We start from the raw sequence: 19,193 nt of genomic DNA, 5'->3' as shown, positions 1-19,193 counted from the left end.
CACCTTGTAGAATGCCCCAAAGAATTCAGGCTGTTCTGGGGCCAAAGAAGATAAGATCATGTACAACCATTCTTGGAGGAAACAGAAGTTAACTGAAAGATGTCTATTGGCGATGATGGTGTTAAAATAGGTCTTGCCTCTGGATGAATGTACAGTAGAAACACTACAGGACAACGCACTGGCAGTAAATTAACATTTTAATACACCATCCATATCCACCAGGTAATACATCATATAGTATCAGTTGAAAAAAATTGATGTAATACAATATTAATATGATAGATAACCCTGCAGAATATAAAACTATTTACCACACATCGAAGTAGGAAACAATTCAATAACACATTAGTAACACACAAATACATCCCTTATCAACTATTAAATTAAGTTAGTTAGGCTACTCTTAAGCATGGCCCATTGTAGCTCAGGTGGTAGAGCATGACTAAATCGCTTTGGATAAAACCGTCTGCTAAATGGCATATTATTATTATTACTCTTGTTCCATTACTTAATGGCTTCATTTAAATTATACATAACAATGCTTTTGTTTTTGGTGAACAGTAGTTGAAAATAGTATTGTCAATATCATATACAGATCATTCAAATATTCAAGTATAAATTGTCCTATATCTAGACTTAAAAGGGTAGAAAGCAGGAGTTTTTACTCAACAAAGTGACAACACAGTGTAGTCAAAAATGTAGTTGTAGTCACGATCTGGTTAACTATAACTTCCAAAAATTCAGTTTTGGGGTTTTTAAATATGTATTAACTTATTTTCGGATAACTTTGGAACTACCCACAATGCACAATTGCCACCATCATTAAGAGACCTAGTGTTGGCGGTGGTGAGCTACAATCCAACATTCACGAGGAAGTGTGATGTAAACCAGCTATCATATTACACGTGGGGCATTCTGCACATTCAGAATGTGACTTGCTTCAAATCATCCCTGCCTACTCTAATTGTTTAGTACCTCGTCTGTCTTTCGTTTGATTTCCGTCCTCATTTGTTTTGTCCACTTTTTGGCCTACCGGAGTTTTGTAACTTTTGTAACCTTGGCTTAGTGCTAGCGCGCTAGCTGACTGACATCTGAGTTTGGACTGTGCTGTTATGTGATCATTTCCACCTGCCTGGAGCCTTCCTCTGATCGCCGGCTTGTTGACTGTTCCCCTCGTCTCCTGTGACCTCTGCCGCCTATGGAGTGTTGCCTCTGAAATCTATCTACTTTAGATTTCCCCTACTTATATTGCTATTGGATTCACTGATTCTCCCCCTGAAGTGCCTCTCTCCCCGACTCTCGCTTAGTAACTCAGCCACTCTTACCATGAGATGGTAAAGTATTTGCTTGTAAGTTGGCTGAAAACGAGTAGTCATGAATGCACACGATGAAGTTATACATTTGAGGGAAGATGCTGGCTGGCAGGGTCCTCTATGACATTGTCGCCCCTCAAAAACTTCAGAATTCTGATCTGATCAGTTTTATGTACCGTTAAAAAAGTCAAATTAATAGCCTGGGAGTTTATCGGCTTGAATCACTGAATCACAGAAAGGGGATTATTAGAGAAAGGCTTCTATTTGAGCTCGGTGTCTATTTCACAGCTTTTCCTCATTTGCAAAGTTATTGGTTTAATTCCAGCAATCACTTCCAGCATTTTAATCAATGTCTTCATTTCCTGCACAAATGTGTTATCATTTACATTGTCATGTTTCTTTTGTCTTAGTATGGCTATATTCCCTCCCCCATAGATCCTTGCCAGAATACGTACAATTATTCACCTCTTTGACTGTGTATTTTCGGCAGTTCTTACCTTCGCCACTAGAGGGCGAACAGCCAATTTCTGGGGGTCTGTACTCCCGAAGTTGTTGACTTTTTGTGGTTGCCAGTTAGCTAACAGTTCTCAGCTTTTCACAGCCAATGGCTACCAGTTTATTACTGGTGATAAAAATGGATGATTGCCATAATATTTTTGAGTCCTTACTGAATTTGTGAAATTTAACAAATCAAACATTAAACCTCAAAACTATTAATGGCAATTCATGGTAACCTCGTAAACAGCATTTATTTGAAACAGGTGTTAACTTGCTGAAATGTGTGCTTTTACCCGGCTATTCAAAAGGGAAAGGCGGCTATTTGAGACTGCGTTTAATTTAACTTTTACGGGAATAACTCCATATGTTACATGTGGTTACGTTTTTGCTACCTTGACTTTGATAAGCCACACTTTTAATGTAGACCTCTACAATAAAACAGTGCACATCAAAAGTTAGTCCTACGGCATCTTGCTTTGCATAATTTTGCACTTCAGGTAAATCTAATCGAGAATGTTAATAAATAGGCATGATTAAAAACACACACACACACACACACACACACACACACCCCCCCCCCCCCCCGGTGAGATAGTGTTCAGGGGAAGTGCATCTTGCGTGTCCTCCATAGAGAGACTCTCCTGGAGGTGAGGATGTGGGTCATCAGACTGAGCAGCATCAGGAAGATGGTCATGGACATCACAATCACATAGTGGCTGATACTGGACACAGAGAGATATAGAAATATATATATGGTAAGTGTGTGTGTGTGTGTGTGGTTGCTGGTGGGCCAAAATATAGGAGAACAGGCTTGTTGTAATGGCTGAAATGGAATAAATGGAGAGGTATCAAACACATTTCCATTCATTACATTGAGCCTGTACTTCTATATCTCCGCCCACCAGCCTCCTCTGACAGCATGGGCTAATTTAAGCAATAAGGCACGAGGGTGTGTGGTACAGTGCATTCGGAAAGTATTCAGACCCCTTAACCTTTTCCACATTGTTACAGCCTTTTCTAAAATCAATCTACACACAATACCCTATAATGACAAAGCAGAAACAGGTTTAGAAATACCTTATTTACATAAGTATTTAGACCCTTTGCTATGAGACTCGAAATTGAGCTCAGGTGCATCCTGTTTCCATTGATCATCCTTGAGATGTTTCTACAACTTGATTGTAGTCCACCTGTGCTACATTCAATTGATTGGACATGATTTGGAAAGGCACACACCTGTCTATATAAGGTCCCACAGTTGACAGTGCATTCAGAGCAAAAACCAAGCCATGAGAACAAAGGAATTGTCTGTAGAGCTCTAAGACAGCATTGTGTCGAGGCGCAGAACTGGGGAAGGGTACCAACACATTTCTGCAGCATTGAAGGTCCCCAACAACACAGTGGTCTCCATCATTCTTAAATGCAAGAAGTTTGTAACCACCAAGACTTCCTAGAGCTGGCCGCCCGGCCAAACTGAGCAAACGTGGGAGAAGGGCCTTGGTCAGGGAGGTGACCAAGAACCCGATGGTTGCTCCAGAGTTCCTCTGTGGAGATGGGAGAACCTTCCAGAAGGACAACCATCTCTGCAGCACTCCACCAATCAGGCCTTTATGGTAGAGTGGCCAGAGGGAAACTACTCTTCAGTAAAAGGCACATGACAGCCTGCTTCGAGTTTGCCAAAAGGCACCTAAAGGACTCTGACCATGAGAAACAAGATTCTCTGGTCTGATGAAACCAAGATTGACCTCTTTGGCCTGAATGCCAAATGTCACGTCTGGAGGAAACCTGGCACCATCCCTACAGTGAAGCACGGTGGTGGCAGCATCATGCTGTAGGGATGTTTTTCAGTGGCAGGGACTGGGAGACTAGACAGGATCGAGGGAAAGATGAACAGAGCAAAGTACAGAGAGAACCTTGATGAAAACCTGCTCCAGAGCGCTCAGGACCTCAGACTGGGCTGAAGGTTCACCTTCCAACAAGACAACGACCCTAAGCACACAGCCAAGACGACACAGGAGTGGCTTCGGGACAAGTCTCTGAATGTCCTTGAGTGGCCCAGCCAGAGCCCGGATTTGAACCCGATCAAACATCTCTGGAGAGACCTGAAAATAGCTGTGCAGAGACGCTCCCCATCCAATCTGACAAAGCTTGAAAGGATCTGCAGAGAAGAATGAGAGAAACTCCCCCAAAACAGGTGTGCCAAGCTTGTAGAGTCATACCGAAGAAGATTCGAGGCTGTAATTGCTGCCAAAGGTGCTTCAACAAAGGACTGAGTAAAGGGTCTGAAAAGTTATGTAAATGTGAGTTGTTTATTAAAGTTGTTTATTTTTTATAAATTCGCAAACAAATCTAAAAACCTGTTTTTGCTTTGTCATTATGGTGTATTGTGTGTAGATTGAGGGGGGAAAAAAGAATACGGCTGAACGTAACAAAATTTGGAAAAATTCAAGGGGTTTGAATACTTTCCAAATGCACTGTATTTGGCGAATATACCACTAAGGGCTGTTCTTAAGCACGACTCAACACGGAGTTGCTGGAGACAGCCTTTAGACGTGGTATATTGGCTATATACCACAAACCCCCTCAGTGACTTATAGCTATTATAAACTGGTTACCAACGTAATTAGAGCAGTAAAAATACATGTTTTGTCATACCCATGGTATATGGTCTGATATACCACGGCTTTCATCCAATCTGCATTCAGGACTCAAACCACCCAGTTTATAAATGAGCCATAAGACATGCAAAACCTCTCTCTCTGCTGGGTCCTACCTGGTGCCAATGTCCAGCCAGCTCCCATAGTCCTTCACTAGGAAGAAGAAATGCTGGAGAAAGTGGAGGAAAGAGGGATGGAGAGAGAAAGAGAGGAGAACAAGGTAGTGATAGAAATAGTGGGTTGGAGAATATGGTGACATTTCCACAGCTTCCCAGAGGCTACCATATTGCTAATAGCTGTCCCATTTCTTACCAGAGGCTACCATATTGCTAATATCTGTCCTATTTCTTACCAGAGGCTACCATATTGCTAATATCTGTCCTATTTCTTACCAGAGGCTACCATATTGCTAATATCTGTCCTATTTCTTACCAGAGGCTACCATATTGCTAATATCTGTCCTATTTCTTACCAGAGGCTACCATATTGCTAATATCTGTCCCATTCCTTACCAGAGGCTATCATATTGCTAATATCTGTCCCATTTCTTACCAGAGGCTACCATATTGCTAATATCTGTTCCTTCCTTACCAGATGCTACCATATTGCTAATAGCTGTCTCATTTCTTACCAGATGCTACCATATTGCTAATAGCTGTCTCATTCCTTACCAGAGGCTACCATATTGCTAATAGCCGTCTCATTCCTTACCAGATGCTACCATATTGCTAATAGCCGTCTCATTCCTTACCAGATGCTACCATATTGCTAATAGCCGTCTCATTCCTTACCAGATGCTACCATATTGCTAATAGCCGTCTCATTCCTTACCAGAGCCATTAGGTCAGAAATCACCAGGACGATGAGGAACAGACTGGAAACAAAAGAAGAGAAATCATTACATTTAATAATATTATTAATTCAATAAATAAATGAATTCTTAATTCAATAAATGACCTCATGAGCTAATTTCTCAAAATACTGTATGTCTGCATGTGTACTTGATTTTCACATGATGGAACCAAGCTAACTGTTACCTTCTGGAGGAAAGTTGTGTAGAGACCTGGATGGTTTCAAACGTACACATAACGATGATGAATGGGATTATCACCTGAAACAACAACAGTCTCATCTTCACTCTTTTAGGCAATTGGACTCCATTGTAAAAGTGTGGGGAGGTTACAACACATTGTGGATTATTTGCAAAGTTGTGATCAGTTTTGTTGACAATATCTGTATTTTTCCTCTGTCAATGTCACTCAGTGAGTTGAGTGAGATTACAAGACAATACTACAATCCATAGAGGCATATTGTGTATGCAGACCGATATGTAGACCTAAACGAATGTAACCCACACCTGTTGTTAGAATAGTCATGGTTAACCACAATCTCATAGGCACCATTTTAAGTAGAGCATTGTTTCCTTTTAACATACACTATCATTTAAAAGTTTGGGGTCACTTAGAACGGTCCTTGTTTTTGAAAGTCAAAATTCTTTTGTCCATTAAAATAACATCACATTGATCAGAAATACAGTGTAGACATTGTTAATGTTGTAAATGACTATTGTAGCTGGAAACTGCAGATTTTTTATGGAATATCTACATAGGCGTACAGAGGCCCATTTTCAGCAACTATCACTCCTGTGTTCCAATGGCACGTTGTTAGCTAATCCAAGTTTATCATTTTAAAAGGCTAATTTGGTCATTAGAAAACCCTTTTGCAATTATGTTAGCACAGCGGAAAACGGTTGTGCTGATTTAAAGAAGCAATAAAACTGGCCTTCTTAAGACTAGTTGAGTATCTGGAGCATCAGCATTTGTGGGTTCGATTACAGGCTCAAAATGGCCAGAAACAAATAACTTTCTTCTGAAACTCGTCAGTCTATTCTTGTTCTGAGAAATGAAGGCTATTCCAATGCGAGAAATTGCCAAGAAACTGAAGATCTCATACAACGCTGTGTACTACTTCCTTTACAGAACAGTGCAAACTGGCTCTAACCAGAATAGAAAGAGGAGTGGGAGGCCCCAGTGCACAACTGAGCAAGAGGACAAGTACATTAGAGTGTCCAGTTTGAGAAACAGATGCCTCACATGTCCTCAACTGGCAGATTCATTAAATAGTACCCGCAAAATACCAGTCTCAACGTCAACAGTGAAGAGGCGACTCCGGGATGCTGGCCTTCTAGGCAGAGTTCCTCTGTCCAGTGTCTGTGTTCTTTTGCCCATCTTAATCTTTTATTTTTTTGGGCCAGTCTGAGATATGGCTTTTTCTTTGCAACTCTGCCTAGAAGGCCAGCATCCCGGGGTATCCACGGTAGTGTACTTTCATATGGTATGACATTGTAGTGCGTGTGTGTTTGTGTGTGGGGTATGGTACCTTCCACATCATCAGGCCTCCCATGATAAAGGGGTTGAAGACGGTGAGGAAGCAGTACACTGAGGCTGGATCAAAACTACAGAGAGAGAGTAGGAGGGAGGGAGGGGGAGAGAGAGCGAGAGAGGGGGGAGAAGGAGAGTAGAGAGAGCGAGAGAAGGGGGGGCAAGAAGAGGAAGCAAGAACAAAGAGGCATAGTAGAGTGGAGAAAAAGAGGACCCAGAGAAAGATAAGAGGGGTTTCAGAGGTCAGATAGAGAAAATAAACGTGAAAACCAACCTAATGCACTCATGAATAAACACATCTTGGTCCAGAGCCCCCGTCTCCACCATACAATACCTGTTAATGGATGCTATGTTCCCAGTACCAAAGAAGGCTGTAATTATGAAGAAAACCTGACAGCCTAATGTCAAGGAACCAGACAGTGGTTTTACAGAATAGCCAGTAGTTTAGAGAGAGACGGTCAAAATGCTATTCGTTTGCATAAGGTCAAGATTGATGTTAGGGTTTGTGCTTAAAAACCAATGTGACCAGATAGCACTGTTCTTCTATAGCCAGCTCAGACAGCAACTACATCAGATAGGGACAACTATCACCAGGGTTAAACTAGCGCCGCCTATAGGACATTAACAGTCAGCAGTGTCACCAAGGAAAAGGATACAAAGAAGTAGGATCTTCTGATGTCATCCAGCTTTAGTTGTCTGATCTTGGTGATGTCAATGTTTTCAGAGAAGTCAAGTGTGGACAGCTGAAAAACAACGACACAAATGTATTTCATAATAAAGCCACAATGACTTGATAGAGTGTAACACTGCATCGTATAATGCTATACCAGACATTCTACACCAATAGGGTTGTCTTCTACACTCAGAGGATTAACCATGGCATTGTGCCAAGTGGAGGGACTAGCAGTGGTTACCTTGTTTACCAGGAAGTAGGTGTATTAGTCGGGGGTGATTAACATGAGACTGGTCCTTGACACAGTGCATAGAGGGTGTATACATTTCCATGGCTCCAGTCATTTAGCAGTCACTCTTATCCAGATCAACATGCATTAGGAACATTCAACTAAAGTAGATTGCAAGTAGAACCATTCATCAATAGAAAACAGTAACAGCGTAAAGGTTTATACCTCCTGTCTCCCAGAGATACCTTGAGAAAGCATGGCTTCCTGTTCTATGTTGATCCACACAAACATCAGCCAGGACAAGACTGGGGGGAACAGAGCCTCAGACCTGACACACACACACACACACACACGCACAATTAGTACAGGTACGATACCAGCTAATCACTGCAGTGTAAGCTTACACGTGTTGAGCATTGCCTGACTATCTCTTACCCAGTACTCAGTAGTAGGTAGGTGGCTGTGAGGGAGAGGAAGATACTGAGCAGACGATGGAACAGACGAGTAGAACTCAACAAAGGAACAAACAGAGAGGAACCTGGGAGAGAGAACACAGGAGAGAGAGATGCCAGTTGTCTTTATAAGCCTGGTTTTGGTGATCATACAGATATTTCAAGGACTTTTATCATAAAGAAAGAGAGAGAGAGAGAGAGTTGGTGCCCACCCAGTGTAGTCCAACTGATGATCTGGTTGAGGAGAGGCAGACCCTGTTTCAGCTGCAGACTGGAGTGAGTGCTGGTGGGCACATAGGCACACACTGCTACATGGAGCATCTATACATATAGGAACAATACTGATTAACACACACACTGCTACATGGAGCATCTATACATATAGGAACAATACTGATTAACACACACACTGCTACATGGAGCATCTATACATATAGGAACAATACTGATTAACACACACACTGCTACATGGAGCATCTATACATATAGGAACAATACTGATTAACACACACACTGCTACATGGAGCATCTATACATATAGGAACAATACTGATTAACACACACACTGCTACATGGAGCATCTATACATATAGGAACAATACTGATTAACACACACACTGCTACATGGAGCATCTATACATATAGGAACAATACTGATTAACACACACACTGCTACATGGAGCATCTATACATATAGGAACAATACTGATTAACACACACACTGCTACATGGAGCATCTATACATATAGGAACAATACTGATTAACACACACACTGCTACATGGAGCATCTATACATATAGGAACAATACTGATTAACAAACACACTGCTACATGGAGCATCTATACATATAGGAACAATACTGATTAACACACACACTGCTACATGGAGCATCTATACATATAGGAACAATACTGATTAACAAACACACTGCTACATGGAGCATCTATACATATAGGAACAATACTGATTAACACACACACACACACACACACACACACACACACACACACACACACACACACACACACACACACACACACACACACACACACACACACACACACACACACACATTCCTTACCTGGAAGATTAAGAGGTAGCGGTCAGTCAGGTGTAGTGTAGTCCGTTTCCGTGCCGACCAGAGGTAAAAGGTGGAAATTAACAGGGAGAGTACACCTGCACAGGTACTACAGAGAGGGAAAGAAAGAGAGAAAGACATGTAACGCTATTTTTCTTTTTAAAGAGGGCTAAGAAGCATTGCTGTAATGTTGTAGGGAGGTTAGAATACTTACACCATGTGAATGTTGGGTTCTCTCCCAACAACTGGCATCATGGGAAATGTGGCCAGAAACAAACAACACAGGACCCAGCTCACTGACCTAAACTACAGACAGACAGAGAGAGAGGACAAAGAGAGAGAGAGAGGACAAAGAGAGAGAGAGAGGACAAAGAGAGAGAGAGAGGACAAAGAGAGAGAGAGAGAGGACAAAGAGAGAGAGAGGGACAAAGAGAGAGAGAGGACGAGAGAGAGGGGGAGATATTTTTAGAGTGAAAGAGAGGGAGAGATATTTAGAGTGAGAGAGAAAAATACATTAAACACACATTTTACAAGTGCTTTGTGCTCCTGCCATATTGCTTGCTATCCAGTCCTTTCAGATTTGTGCACATCAAATGGGAAGGAGCTAGAGACCAGACTAGTAAAGAACTACAAGCCACTCCTTGTCTTACCTTGGCCTTGCTGTAGAGGCCAGAGAGGAGGGGCCAGAGAGAGAGAACAGCCAGGCCTACAGTCAACATGGCCCGATGGAAGAAACTCACCACCTGGGGAGACAGACACAGTAGCAACTTTTTCCAAGTAGAAATGCAGATTATATTGAACTGGAGCCATTAGTGAAATAATGACCGTATGATGGCTGCTTACCAGAAGTTCAATCCCAAATGTGACCAGGGCAAAGTATCCAAAGCATTTACCCAGTGGTAGCAAACTGTACGAACGAACCAGGTCTGTTAGAGTTCCAAACCTAAAATGCACACACACGTATGGTTGATATCATCAAAATAAACACTTTGCGATCATGACAAATGTAGTGGCATAGAATAAGTAAAATACCTCCCTTTCATCCATTCAACTCATCAAATCACTTCAAACCGTGAGTGTGTGTGTGTTTGTGTGTGTGTGTGTGTGTACTCACTCTTTGAGGACAGAGTACCAGACAGGGACAGGCAGTAGACAGTAGATGTAGTAGGTTACTGGACTTCTCTGGATTATCAGGAACATTCCAATCAGCAGCGTTGCTCCCACACCCATCCACCACAGGGTTTTACCAGACACCTTCAACACACACACACAGGGTTTTACTAGACGCCTTCAACACACACACAGGGTTTTACCAGACACCTTCAACACACACACACAGGGTTTTAACAGACACCTTCAACACACACACAGGGTTTTACCAGACACCTTCAACACACACACAGGGTTTTACTAGACACCTTCAACACACACACAGGGTTTTACCAGACACCTTCAACACACACACACAGGGTTTTACCAGACACCTTCAACACACACACAGGGTTTTACCAGACACCTTCAACACACACACACAGGGGTTTTACCAGACACCTTCAACACACACACAGGGTTTTACTAGACACCTTCAACACACACACAGGGTTTTACCAGACACCTTCAACACACACACACAGGGTTTTACCAGACACCTTCAACACACACACAGGGTTTTACCAGACACCTTCAACACACACACACAGGGGTTTTAACAGACACCTTCAACACACACACAGGGTTTTACTAGACACCTTCAACACACACACAGGGTTTTACCAGACACCTTCAACACACACACACAGGGGTTTTAACAGACACCTTCAACACACACACAGGGTTTTACTAGACACCTTCAACACACACACAGGGTTTTACCAGACACCTTCAACACACACACAGGGTTTTACCAGACACCTTCAACACACACACACAGGGGTTTTACCAGACACCTTCAACACACACACAGGGTTTTACCAGACACCTTCAACACACACACAGGGTTTTACCAGACACCTTCAACACACACACACAGGGTTTTACCAGACACCTTCAACACACACACACAGGGGTTTACCAGACACCTTCAACACACACACACAGGGTTTTACCAGACACCTTCAACACACACAGGGTTGTGAACACATCTCTTCAGTATCGGCAGAATGATATAGGATGTGAGGTGTGTGTGCCTGCCTTCACGTGTGCGTCCATGTACTGTGTGTGTGAGTGTTTGATCACCTGGTCAGTGGGTGTGGGTGGTCTCCTGAGACTGGCGTGTGTCTTCAGTATAACAAGAACCACATAGGAGGTCCAGCCTGTGAAGCCCAGCACAACACTACAGCCCAGAAAGAACCGGTCATAGGTGTGGTAGTAGGACAGACCCTCCAACGCATGGTCCATCAGAGACCTGCACAGAGAGATCTGAGAGAGAGAGAGAGTGGGGGGGCAAAGGAGAGAGAACATTTAGTATATTAGCAGCTAGTGTCTGTCAGTCATCATGACCAACGTAACCCAAGAATAAACATAGGCTTTAGCTCAGTGGGCCAACACGGTCTTCAGTTGTACAGATAACTGGGGTTTGATACCCAGTATGCTTACAGCTTCTTCATATTCCTCTAGCTGGATCAGAACCCTGGCCTTGTTGATAAACTCTGCCTGGCGTGACTCTGTCAGCAACCTGAGGGACAGACAGACAGAGAGATTGGAGGACACACTGGTTACACACAACTGGTCATGTCACTGTCTTTATACAAGTTGAACTAGGGAATTACCATTGCAGTCAATAGTTATATCTCTATTGTTGGTACTTACTGGTATGGAGTGAAGAGAAAGGATAAAGTTGTTTCCTTTTTCTGAGCCATCTTCACCTGGAAACAGAGGTGAATATTTGAACAAATACATTTGGTTATGTAATGTATATCATCATCATCATCATAATAACAACATTATTATCCATGTTATATTGCACCTTGAACTGTTCCAGTATCTGGATGGCGTTAGAGTACATACTCTCAGCTTTAAACTGGTCACTGTTGTTCAGGTACTGCAGTGGTAACACACCCTACACAACACACATTACACACACTTCATCAACATAATAAACACACCATATACCCAATATCACACACACACTCAATATAGAGAAGGTATATATGACATGAGATGATACCTTATCGTCTGCACCTATATTTGATTTTGCATCTCAGAGCAGCTCTGTAACCACAGTGCAGATAGTGGTTACTGTATAACAGCTTTTCCACTGATATGCCTCTTGATTATGGTATTCTAAAGACACTGACATGCTGTTATGTGGTGTTACTCACCACAGAGTTGACAGGGATAGGCACTCCAATAAGAGATGACATCAGTGGTGCTATGTCTGCCTGTAACACACATCTAGCATTAGACTGGGAACAGATTACTGTTGTTTTTAGACTATCTTCAACACACAGAGGAAATATGTGGTTGTGACATCATCAGTCAGCGCCAGATGCTGTGAGGCTACATGGGTGTCTCACCTGATTGACATCAACCCTGCGGAGGCCCTCCAGCTGCCATTCTGACAGAGAAACACCAACAGACACAACATCACACATTGTGTTATGTCAGCATTATGACCGTTTTATACAGGTAGAACAACTTAGGGTTGGAGTAAAGTGTTACAACAGAATTATACAAATCTCTGACCTCCCTTTTCCCCCTCTAGAAGAGATGAAAGAGGAGAGGAGAGTAGGAGGACAGACACACACACACAGACCAATAGTACTGAGTTATTGTACCTTGTAGGTATCCATCTGAGTACTTCTGGGGTTCAGTGACTCTCTGAGCAGTGTGAACCCCAGCTCCCCACACCAACAATGGGGTCAGGGTCTCAGAGGGGTGGCCTGCACCATGGGAGCCTGGAGACACAGAGCAATACATGATCTACTACTTCACTACCATGGTGACCACCTTTCTGAGCTAGCTGAAGTCCTACCCCAGTTGGTCATGCCGTGGTCAGAGGTGAACACATAGGCTGTTCTTCCGTCGTTGTCAAAAAGGTCCTCGACCATGGAGACCAGCTCTTTCACCCCAGAGTCAACCAGACGTATGTTCTCTAGATATTCCCTTCGCACAACACACACAAAGGGGATTTTTAAGAGACAAAATCAAACAGGGTCATTAGTAGTGTAAATGAGTCTGTGTTTCCTGCCATCCATTGTGTAGACCCCACTATATGCACTAATTTAAATCTGCAGTCCTTCATTTAAAAGATATTAGCGAATAATGTATCTCTTGTTGGTACATGGCTATATGCACTAATAGAAATCTGCAGTCCTTCACTTAAAAGATATTAGAGAATAATGTATCTCTTGTTGGTACATGGCTATATGCACTAATAGAAATCTGCAGTCCTTCACTTAAAAGGTACCAGATAATAATGTATCTCTTGTTTGTACATGGTTTCTGTATATTCTGAATATTCCTGTATATCTAGAACGTGATATTTCTGGTCTGTACAGGGTTTCTGTATATTCTGAATATTCCTGTATATCTAGAACGTGCTATTTCTGGTCTGTACAGGGTTTCTATCTCACTGTGACATGGGTCTGTGGGCGTGTCCATTGGTGTCAATGCCCAGTAGGTGGAGGAAGAAGACATTCTGATCCTTCTGTAGACTGGACATCAGACTGGAGTTCTCCCTGGCAGACTGGAGGAACGACTGGGGGGGTGGGGGAGAGAGGCAAATAGATACAGTGTCTGTACCCCCATGCTGAGACAGACACACACATCCTAACACACACCCTGTTCTCATCAACATAAGTACCTTGACTTCATCAAAGACCCAGGTGTCCAGTCTGGAGGCGTCAGTGGAGGCAAAGTCCTCTCTCTCTGCTGGGTAGGTGTAGGTGTACACATGGTCCCCACTGGCACCTGCAGGAGAGGGGGGAAGAGGTGTAGATGATGGTAAGAAAGATAAAAAGAAAGTGAGAGGGTGGTCGAGAGAGAGAGAGAGAGAGAGAGAGAGAGTGAGATAAAGAGAGGATTAGTTTATTTCTGATCTAATAAATAAGCCACACACGTGCATGGTGGTGTATCTGTGTTTCTCCTGTATTTGAAAGGTTGTGTATTGTACATGTGTTTGTTAACCTTTGGCAAACATGGGCAGGATGTCAGGGCTGCCCCAACACCAGGTGTGTCTGCTCTCATTGAACACGGAGTCAAACTCCACTGGATTCTCCTTCCAGCCTACACACACACACACACACACACACACACACACACACACACACACACACACACACACACACACACACACACACACCACACACACACACACAAAGAGAAAATATTATGAACGCAGCATATAACACTAGGGAAATTCCACAGTAACAGACTCAGATTTTTTACTTTAAAAAAGTATGTAAAACAAAAAACAATAATTGCAAAGTGAAACAAAACATAACTCTTCACAAGGACGAATTTGAACAATTACTTGTAACAATTTCCACAGGGGAATAAAACACATTTACTTGAAGAACAGTGCAGATACATACATTTTAAAGTTAAAATCTGGGTCTCAGTGTCACTCTGTTACTGTAGAATTGCCCACTTCCATTAGTAACACGCACAAACACACACACGCCGACACACACACACACGCCGGCACACAGACACTGACCTTTAGCTACAGCGCTGACATCTTCGTAGAAGCCAGCGATCAAAGCAACGTGTCCAGGTCGAGACTCAGTGGGAACACGAGTGTGTGACACACCCCAACTCCCTGTTTCCTCCATCACACTCCTTCAGAACACACACACACACTGTGAGAAATGCATACACACACCACTCTCAGTCCACACACACTTCCATACAGCCAGTTAATCTGAGAGAGCTCAGTTACCTTAAGTAAGGAGCCCTGGTGGATCCATTGGCATCAGGCTTATAGAGGCTGTCTGCCCTGAGTCCATCTGCAACCACCAGCAGCAGGCGGGAGGCAGGGGGAGGCAGGGGGGACACCTGGGGGGCCATGCCGTGGACCAGGGGTGATGTGAAGTAGATGTCAAAGATGGAGATGAAGAAAATGACATGGACCAGAAGTCCAACCAGGAAGAACATTATCATCCTCATGATGAAGACTGGGGGCTGGGGAGACCCCAGGAGTTCTGGAGAGGGGGAGGAATGGATGGAGAGGAACAGAGAGAGAGCAGAAAATAGTTATTAGATATAGACATCAGATAATCTGTTGTGGCCATACGTTTCTGAGTCTGTAAGGTGCTACCGTCCATTCATACTCTAGCTATCGCATTCACTCACTAGAACACAAATGTGTCCCACATGTCAACAACATCAGACGTGCTAAACAAAATAAAAAAATCTTACCTTTGAACACTTTCTTGTTTCAAGCCGGTGGCAGACTGGTTACTTTGAATCTTGAATGAATGAGAGTTAAGTCATTTAAACACACACCTGCCACTTTTTGCTGTCTAGCGACCCAACTTCACCCATCAACAGACCCTAGTTTTAGGTGAACTAAATTAAGAAACACACTTATACAACCTTTAGTACAGTGTGTCAAGCTTATCTACCGGCGCGACGGGCTTAAAAACCTGCTGTCTGTCTTTCTAAGCAGCTTATAAAATAAATCAGTCCACACTGGGATGTTACAGCGCCACTTCCTTGTTGTAAATATGACGTTTCCAACTGAGCTACAACAATGGTCCGTGGGTATTGTAGTTTTACTACTGACATTTGATTTCGCAGTTGGCTACAGAAATGAAATAGGTCATAGTCGCTATTAGGAATTAACATGGTTATAACTATATAGCAATGGTCCGTCCATCCATCCATGCTTTATTTTAGTGATGGTGAGAAAAGTATCACTTTCCGGCAAGGTTAGCTAGCTGTCAAACCGATGCTGTCAGCTGTCAAAGCTCCTGCCCTGCCCAGTTTCTCCCTAAAAACTCCCGTATCCAATCCAATCCCGCTATTACATGGAGAAGGCGGGTGTTGAAATTACATTCAACCAAACTCTACCCTGCATTCACCCCTTTTCATGTCGATCGAGGAAGGAAGGGTTCAGCCAGCTAGCCTTCTAGCTAGCCATCCGTCCAGGAAGACGGGTCCAATTCTAAGCTAGCTAGCTAGCTTGCTACTCAAATCTTTATAGTAGGAAAATGGCGGCGGGTAACGTCAACCCGTTTAATCTGAGTGATTCTGAAGATGAGGCAGATCAGAGAGCAGAGGACGGTGTTCACATCGAAAATAGCCCTAGCGTTGGAACGCAAGGCCCCTCGTCCAACAACCCATTCTCTCCGCAAGCGGACGCCCAGCCCCCGGCCCTTTTAGTGTCCAGCACCCGGACCAGCCCCAGTGTGGAAGGCATCTCGGTATCGGTCGCAGCTGCCGCAATGACAGTTGCCTTGGCAGAGACCCGGGTATCCGTAGATGTGATCGCTGCTCAGCTAATACGGGATCATTACATCCTCACGGCCCTTGAGTTTCATACCGAACTGTTGGAATCAGGCAGGGAGCTTCCGCGGTTGCGTGATTATTTCTCCAACCCGGGCAACTTCGAGAGACAAACCGGCACTCCGCCCGCTTGTAAAGACCAAGGAATGGGACCAGGGGGACTGCTAAGTAAGTAGCTAGCTAGCTATTAGCTAACCTTACTAGCTAACAACCCAATGCATTATAATATAACTAGCTGTGTGCGCTAGTTAGCTCCCTGACAGTATATTATTCAATGGAGAAACAACGCTGGTACACTAACGTTATAGCAGGTAGCCTACAGCTCGCACTGTGCTTGTCGGCCAACATTGGTCTGGTTATACAGAAGAAACGAAATTCGATACGACACCCGTCTTTCTCTCGAACTGGCTAACAATGGAAACTTCACCGTGATCATGATTATTCACTAATCATAGAGAATTAGCGCACCTACCTTTGTTACCTGCTGTGTGGTGAGTTTCTCCCCTAGCCTAGGTGCCAGCTGGCTTGGAACAGGTGCAACCAGAATAGTAGTGACCATGTATAGCTGGCGACCTGAAAAGGCCTATCAGACATTCATGTGCAAATGATGCCTGCCACCTTCTTTATAGTGTAGTAATTGCGATATTTGCATCATGATATCATGTAAGCTGCTGCTAAAGATGGCTATACATGGCGCTGTGCTGCTCCAACACTACCTAGGCCTGTCTCTCTAACTGCCTATAGCTGTCTGTAGGCCTAGATGATGGACTTAGGCATCTTGATCACTGTTAGAACCATCATTACATTGGTATTACACAACTCTCTCTGTTCATTCAGCATGACAATGGTAGAAGAGTTGGCTACAGTACATAATACATCCACCTGGCCTACAGGTTGTAAATAAATATTCCTAGAAGTTTTTAATTTCATTTTTTTTTTTATTCAACCTTTATTTAACTAGGCAAGTCAGTTAAGAACAAATTCTTATTTACAATACCGGCCAAACCCGGACGACGCTGGGCCAATTGTGCGCTACCCTATGCGTAGATAGAGGTGTGTCTCCTCTTCTACGGCATAGAGTTGAGACACACAACACAAACAGTTTGCTGACAAATTGGTGCACCACCACAACTGCAACATCAAACCGCACATTCAACTGCCCCAAATCTTAAGGGCATTTCCATCACTAAACACAGGAATGCATGTGTATGCCTAGCCCAGATCTGTGTATTCTGTGTTCTACTGTTGCAGGTTCAATCAAGGGGTATGACATAATTAGCAATTTTGCATCCTTTTCTACTGATAAAAGCTACGATAAGAACAGTGGCCTGAGCTGTGTAAACTACATTTCCATCATTGTGTGATGTGCCTCCCACTTTCCTACCTGATCTAACACAACTGGATAGGTGAAAGCAGGGGTTCCGTTACAAAGCCTCCACCAGCCCAGTCATGTGAGGTCAGTGATAAGGCTGTTTTGGGAGGGAGGAAGGATGCTTGTCATGATAGAAGTATTTACATTCATGTAGCCTAATAGCCTCTATCTATAGCTGCCATTGTTCAGCGCGTGGCTAGGCCTAATTGCCTCTGTCTGTCTGGCGCTCGCCGGTTGTTGTGGATCTTGAGGACTAAGATATCCCAAGGGGCATTTCTCTGTACGAATGGGTGGGGGCTTTTGCAAAAGACCTTAGAACAGCAGTGGCATATGGTACTCCGGGCCACACCCAGTGTTGCCCTATATGCATTTAGCAGAGAGGCACACATTTACATGTTTTATCATGTAGATGTGTGGTCCCCCACCGCCCCTCCCCGCAGGAATACTCCCCCACTAACTCTGCCATCGCTGCTGAAAAAGATCCTGGGTGAAACACACACACCTATTATCTATGTCAACCTTTAGAACCTAGTAGGAGGAAGTTTCCCATAGAATTTCCCCCCCGTTAGAATTTCACCCCACAGTATTAAGGTTAGTATTTGGTGAGGGGTAAGCTGATCCTACATCTGATCTTAAGAACAGGATGCTGAGGAACTCAGCCTGTCCTCTATTGTGTTAACTTCACTGATAAACAGGAAAATAGGCGAGAGAGACGGGGACAGCTTGAGAGCCTGTCCCTGCTAGAGACAATAGGCCGACAGCCCAGGGATGGTTTCCTTGCCACTGTCCCCTCTGCTTGCTCTTTCCAGGTTTTGGTCAGGACTGTACACAATCACATTGATTTGATGGATTTGTTAATGAGGGGTTTAAGATCCGGTAGTAAAACTAAAGAAGAGGCAGTTGAAGTTCTAACATTGTATATTAGAAGCTCAATTTGATGCCACGTCATTTAAAACTGACAGGTGTCATGACAGGTGTCGGGAGCATATGGGAAATTCTAGGAAAAGGTGTTGCATGGTCACTGGGTAAAGGAGCTGTCTCATACAGGTCTAGGCATCATAAGGGTCACTTGTTGCTGTTAGCACTCCC

At 43.5% G+C, this 19,193-nt stretch overlaps 2 protein-coding genes across 9 annotated transcripts in view; one reads left to right on the top strand and one right to left on the bottom strand.

Annotated features, from left to right (window-relative positions):
- Positions 1-179: 179 nt before the first annotated feature.
- On the bottom strand, positions 180-17,464 carry pign (phosphatidylinositol glycan anchor biosynthesis, class N). The gene is made up of 30 exons (XM_014157154.3): positions 17,205-17,464; positions 15,644-15,693; positions 15,165-15,426; positions 14,943-15,064; positions 14,411-14,509; positions 14,088-14,194; positions 13,858-13,982; positions 13,257-13,387; positions 13,060-13,179; positions 12,799-12,839; positions 12,604-12,663; positions 12,249-12,341; positions 12,092-12,147; positions 11,879-11,957; positions 11,519-11,701; positions 10,398-10,537; positions 10,127-10,226; positions 9,934-10,026; positions 9,498-9,589; positions 9,287-9,392; positions 8,416-8,524; positions 8,187-8,289; positions 7,977-8,079; positions 7,506-7,592; positions 7,184-7,239; positions 6,848-6,923; positions 5,506-5,579; positions 5,300-5,342; positions 4,585-4,637; positions 180-2,533 (listed from the first exon to the last, which is right to left on the bottom strand). Exons 3-30 carry the CDS (start codon positions 15,389-15,391, stop codon positions 2,410-2,412), a joined length of 2,802 nt encoding a protein of 933 aa, XP_014012629.2. The 5' UTR covers positions 15,392-15,426; positions 15,644-15,693; positions 17,205-17,464; the 3' UTR covers positions 180-2,409.
- relch (RAB11 binding and LisH domain, coiled-coil and HEAT repeat containing) overlaps positions 16,157-19,193 on the top strand; it is a 54,964-nt gene continuing 51,927 nt past the window's right edge. For 3 of the 8 annotated variants that reach the window (XM_045702069.2, XM_045702064.2, XM_045702062.2), the window contains exon 1: positions 16,160-16,900. In XM_045702069.2, the coding sequence (XP_045558025.2) occupies positions 16,438-16,900 (463 nt within the window). In that variant the 5' untranslated portion in view covers positions 16,160-16,437. Of the gene's footprint in view, positions 16,901-19,193 lie in introns of all 8 variants that reach the window. The other 5 variants (XM_045702068.2, XM_045702067.2, XM_045702063.2 and 2 more) reach the window with 4 other exon arrangements.

The sequence above is a fragment of the Salmo salar genome, chromosome 19 (genome assembly GCF_965601325.2).
Source record: "Salmo salar chromosome 19, fSalSal1, whole genome shotgun sequence".
Lineage (NCBI taxonomy): Eukaryota > Metazoa > Chordata > Actinopteri > Salmoniformes > Salmonidae > Salmo > Salmo salar.
This window is presented reverse-complemented; position numbering and strand designations above follow the sequence as displayed.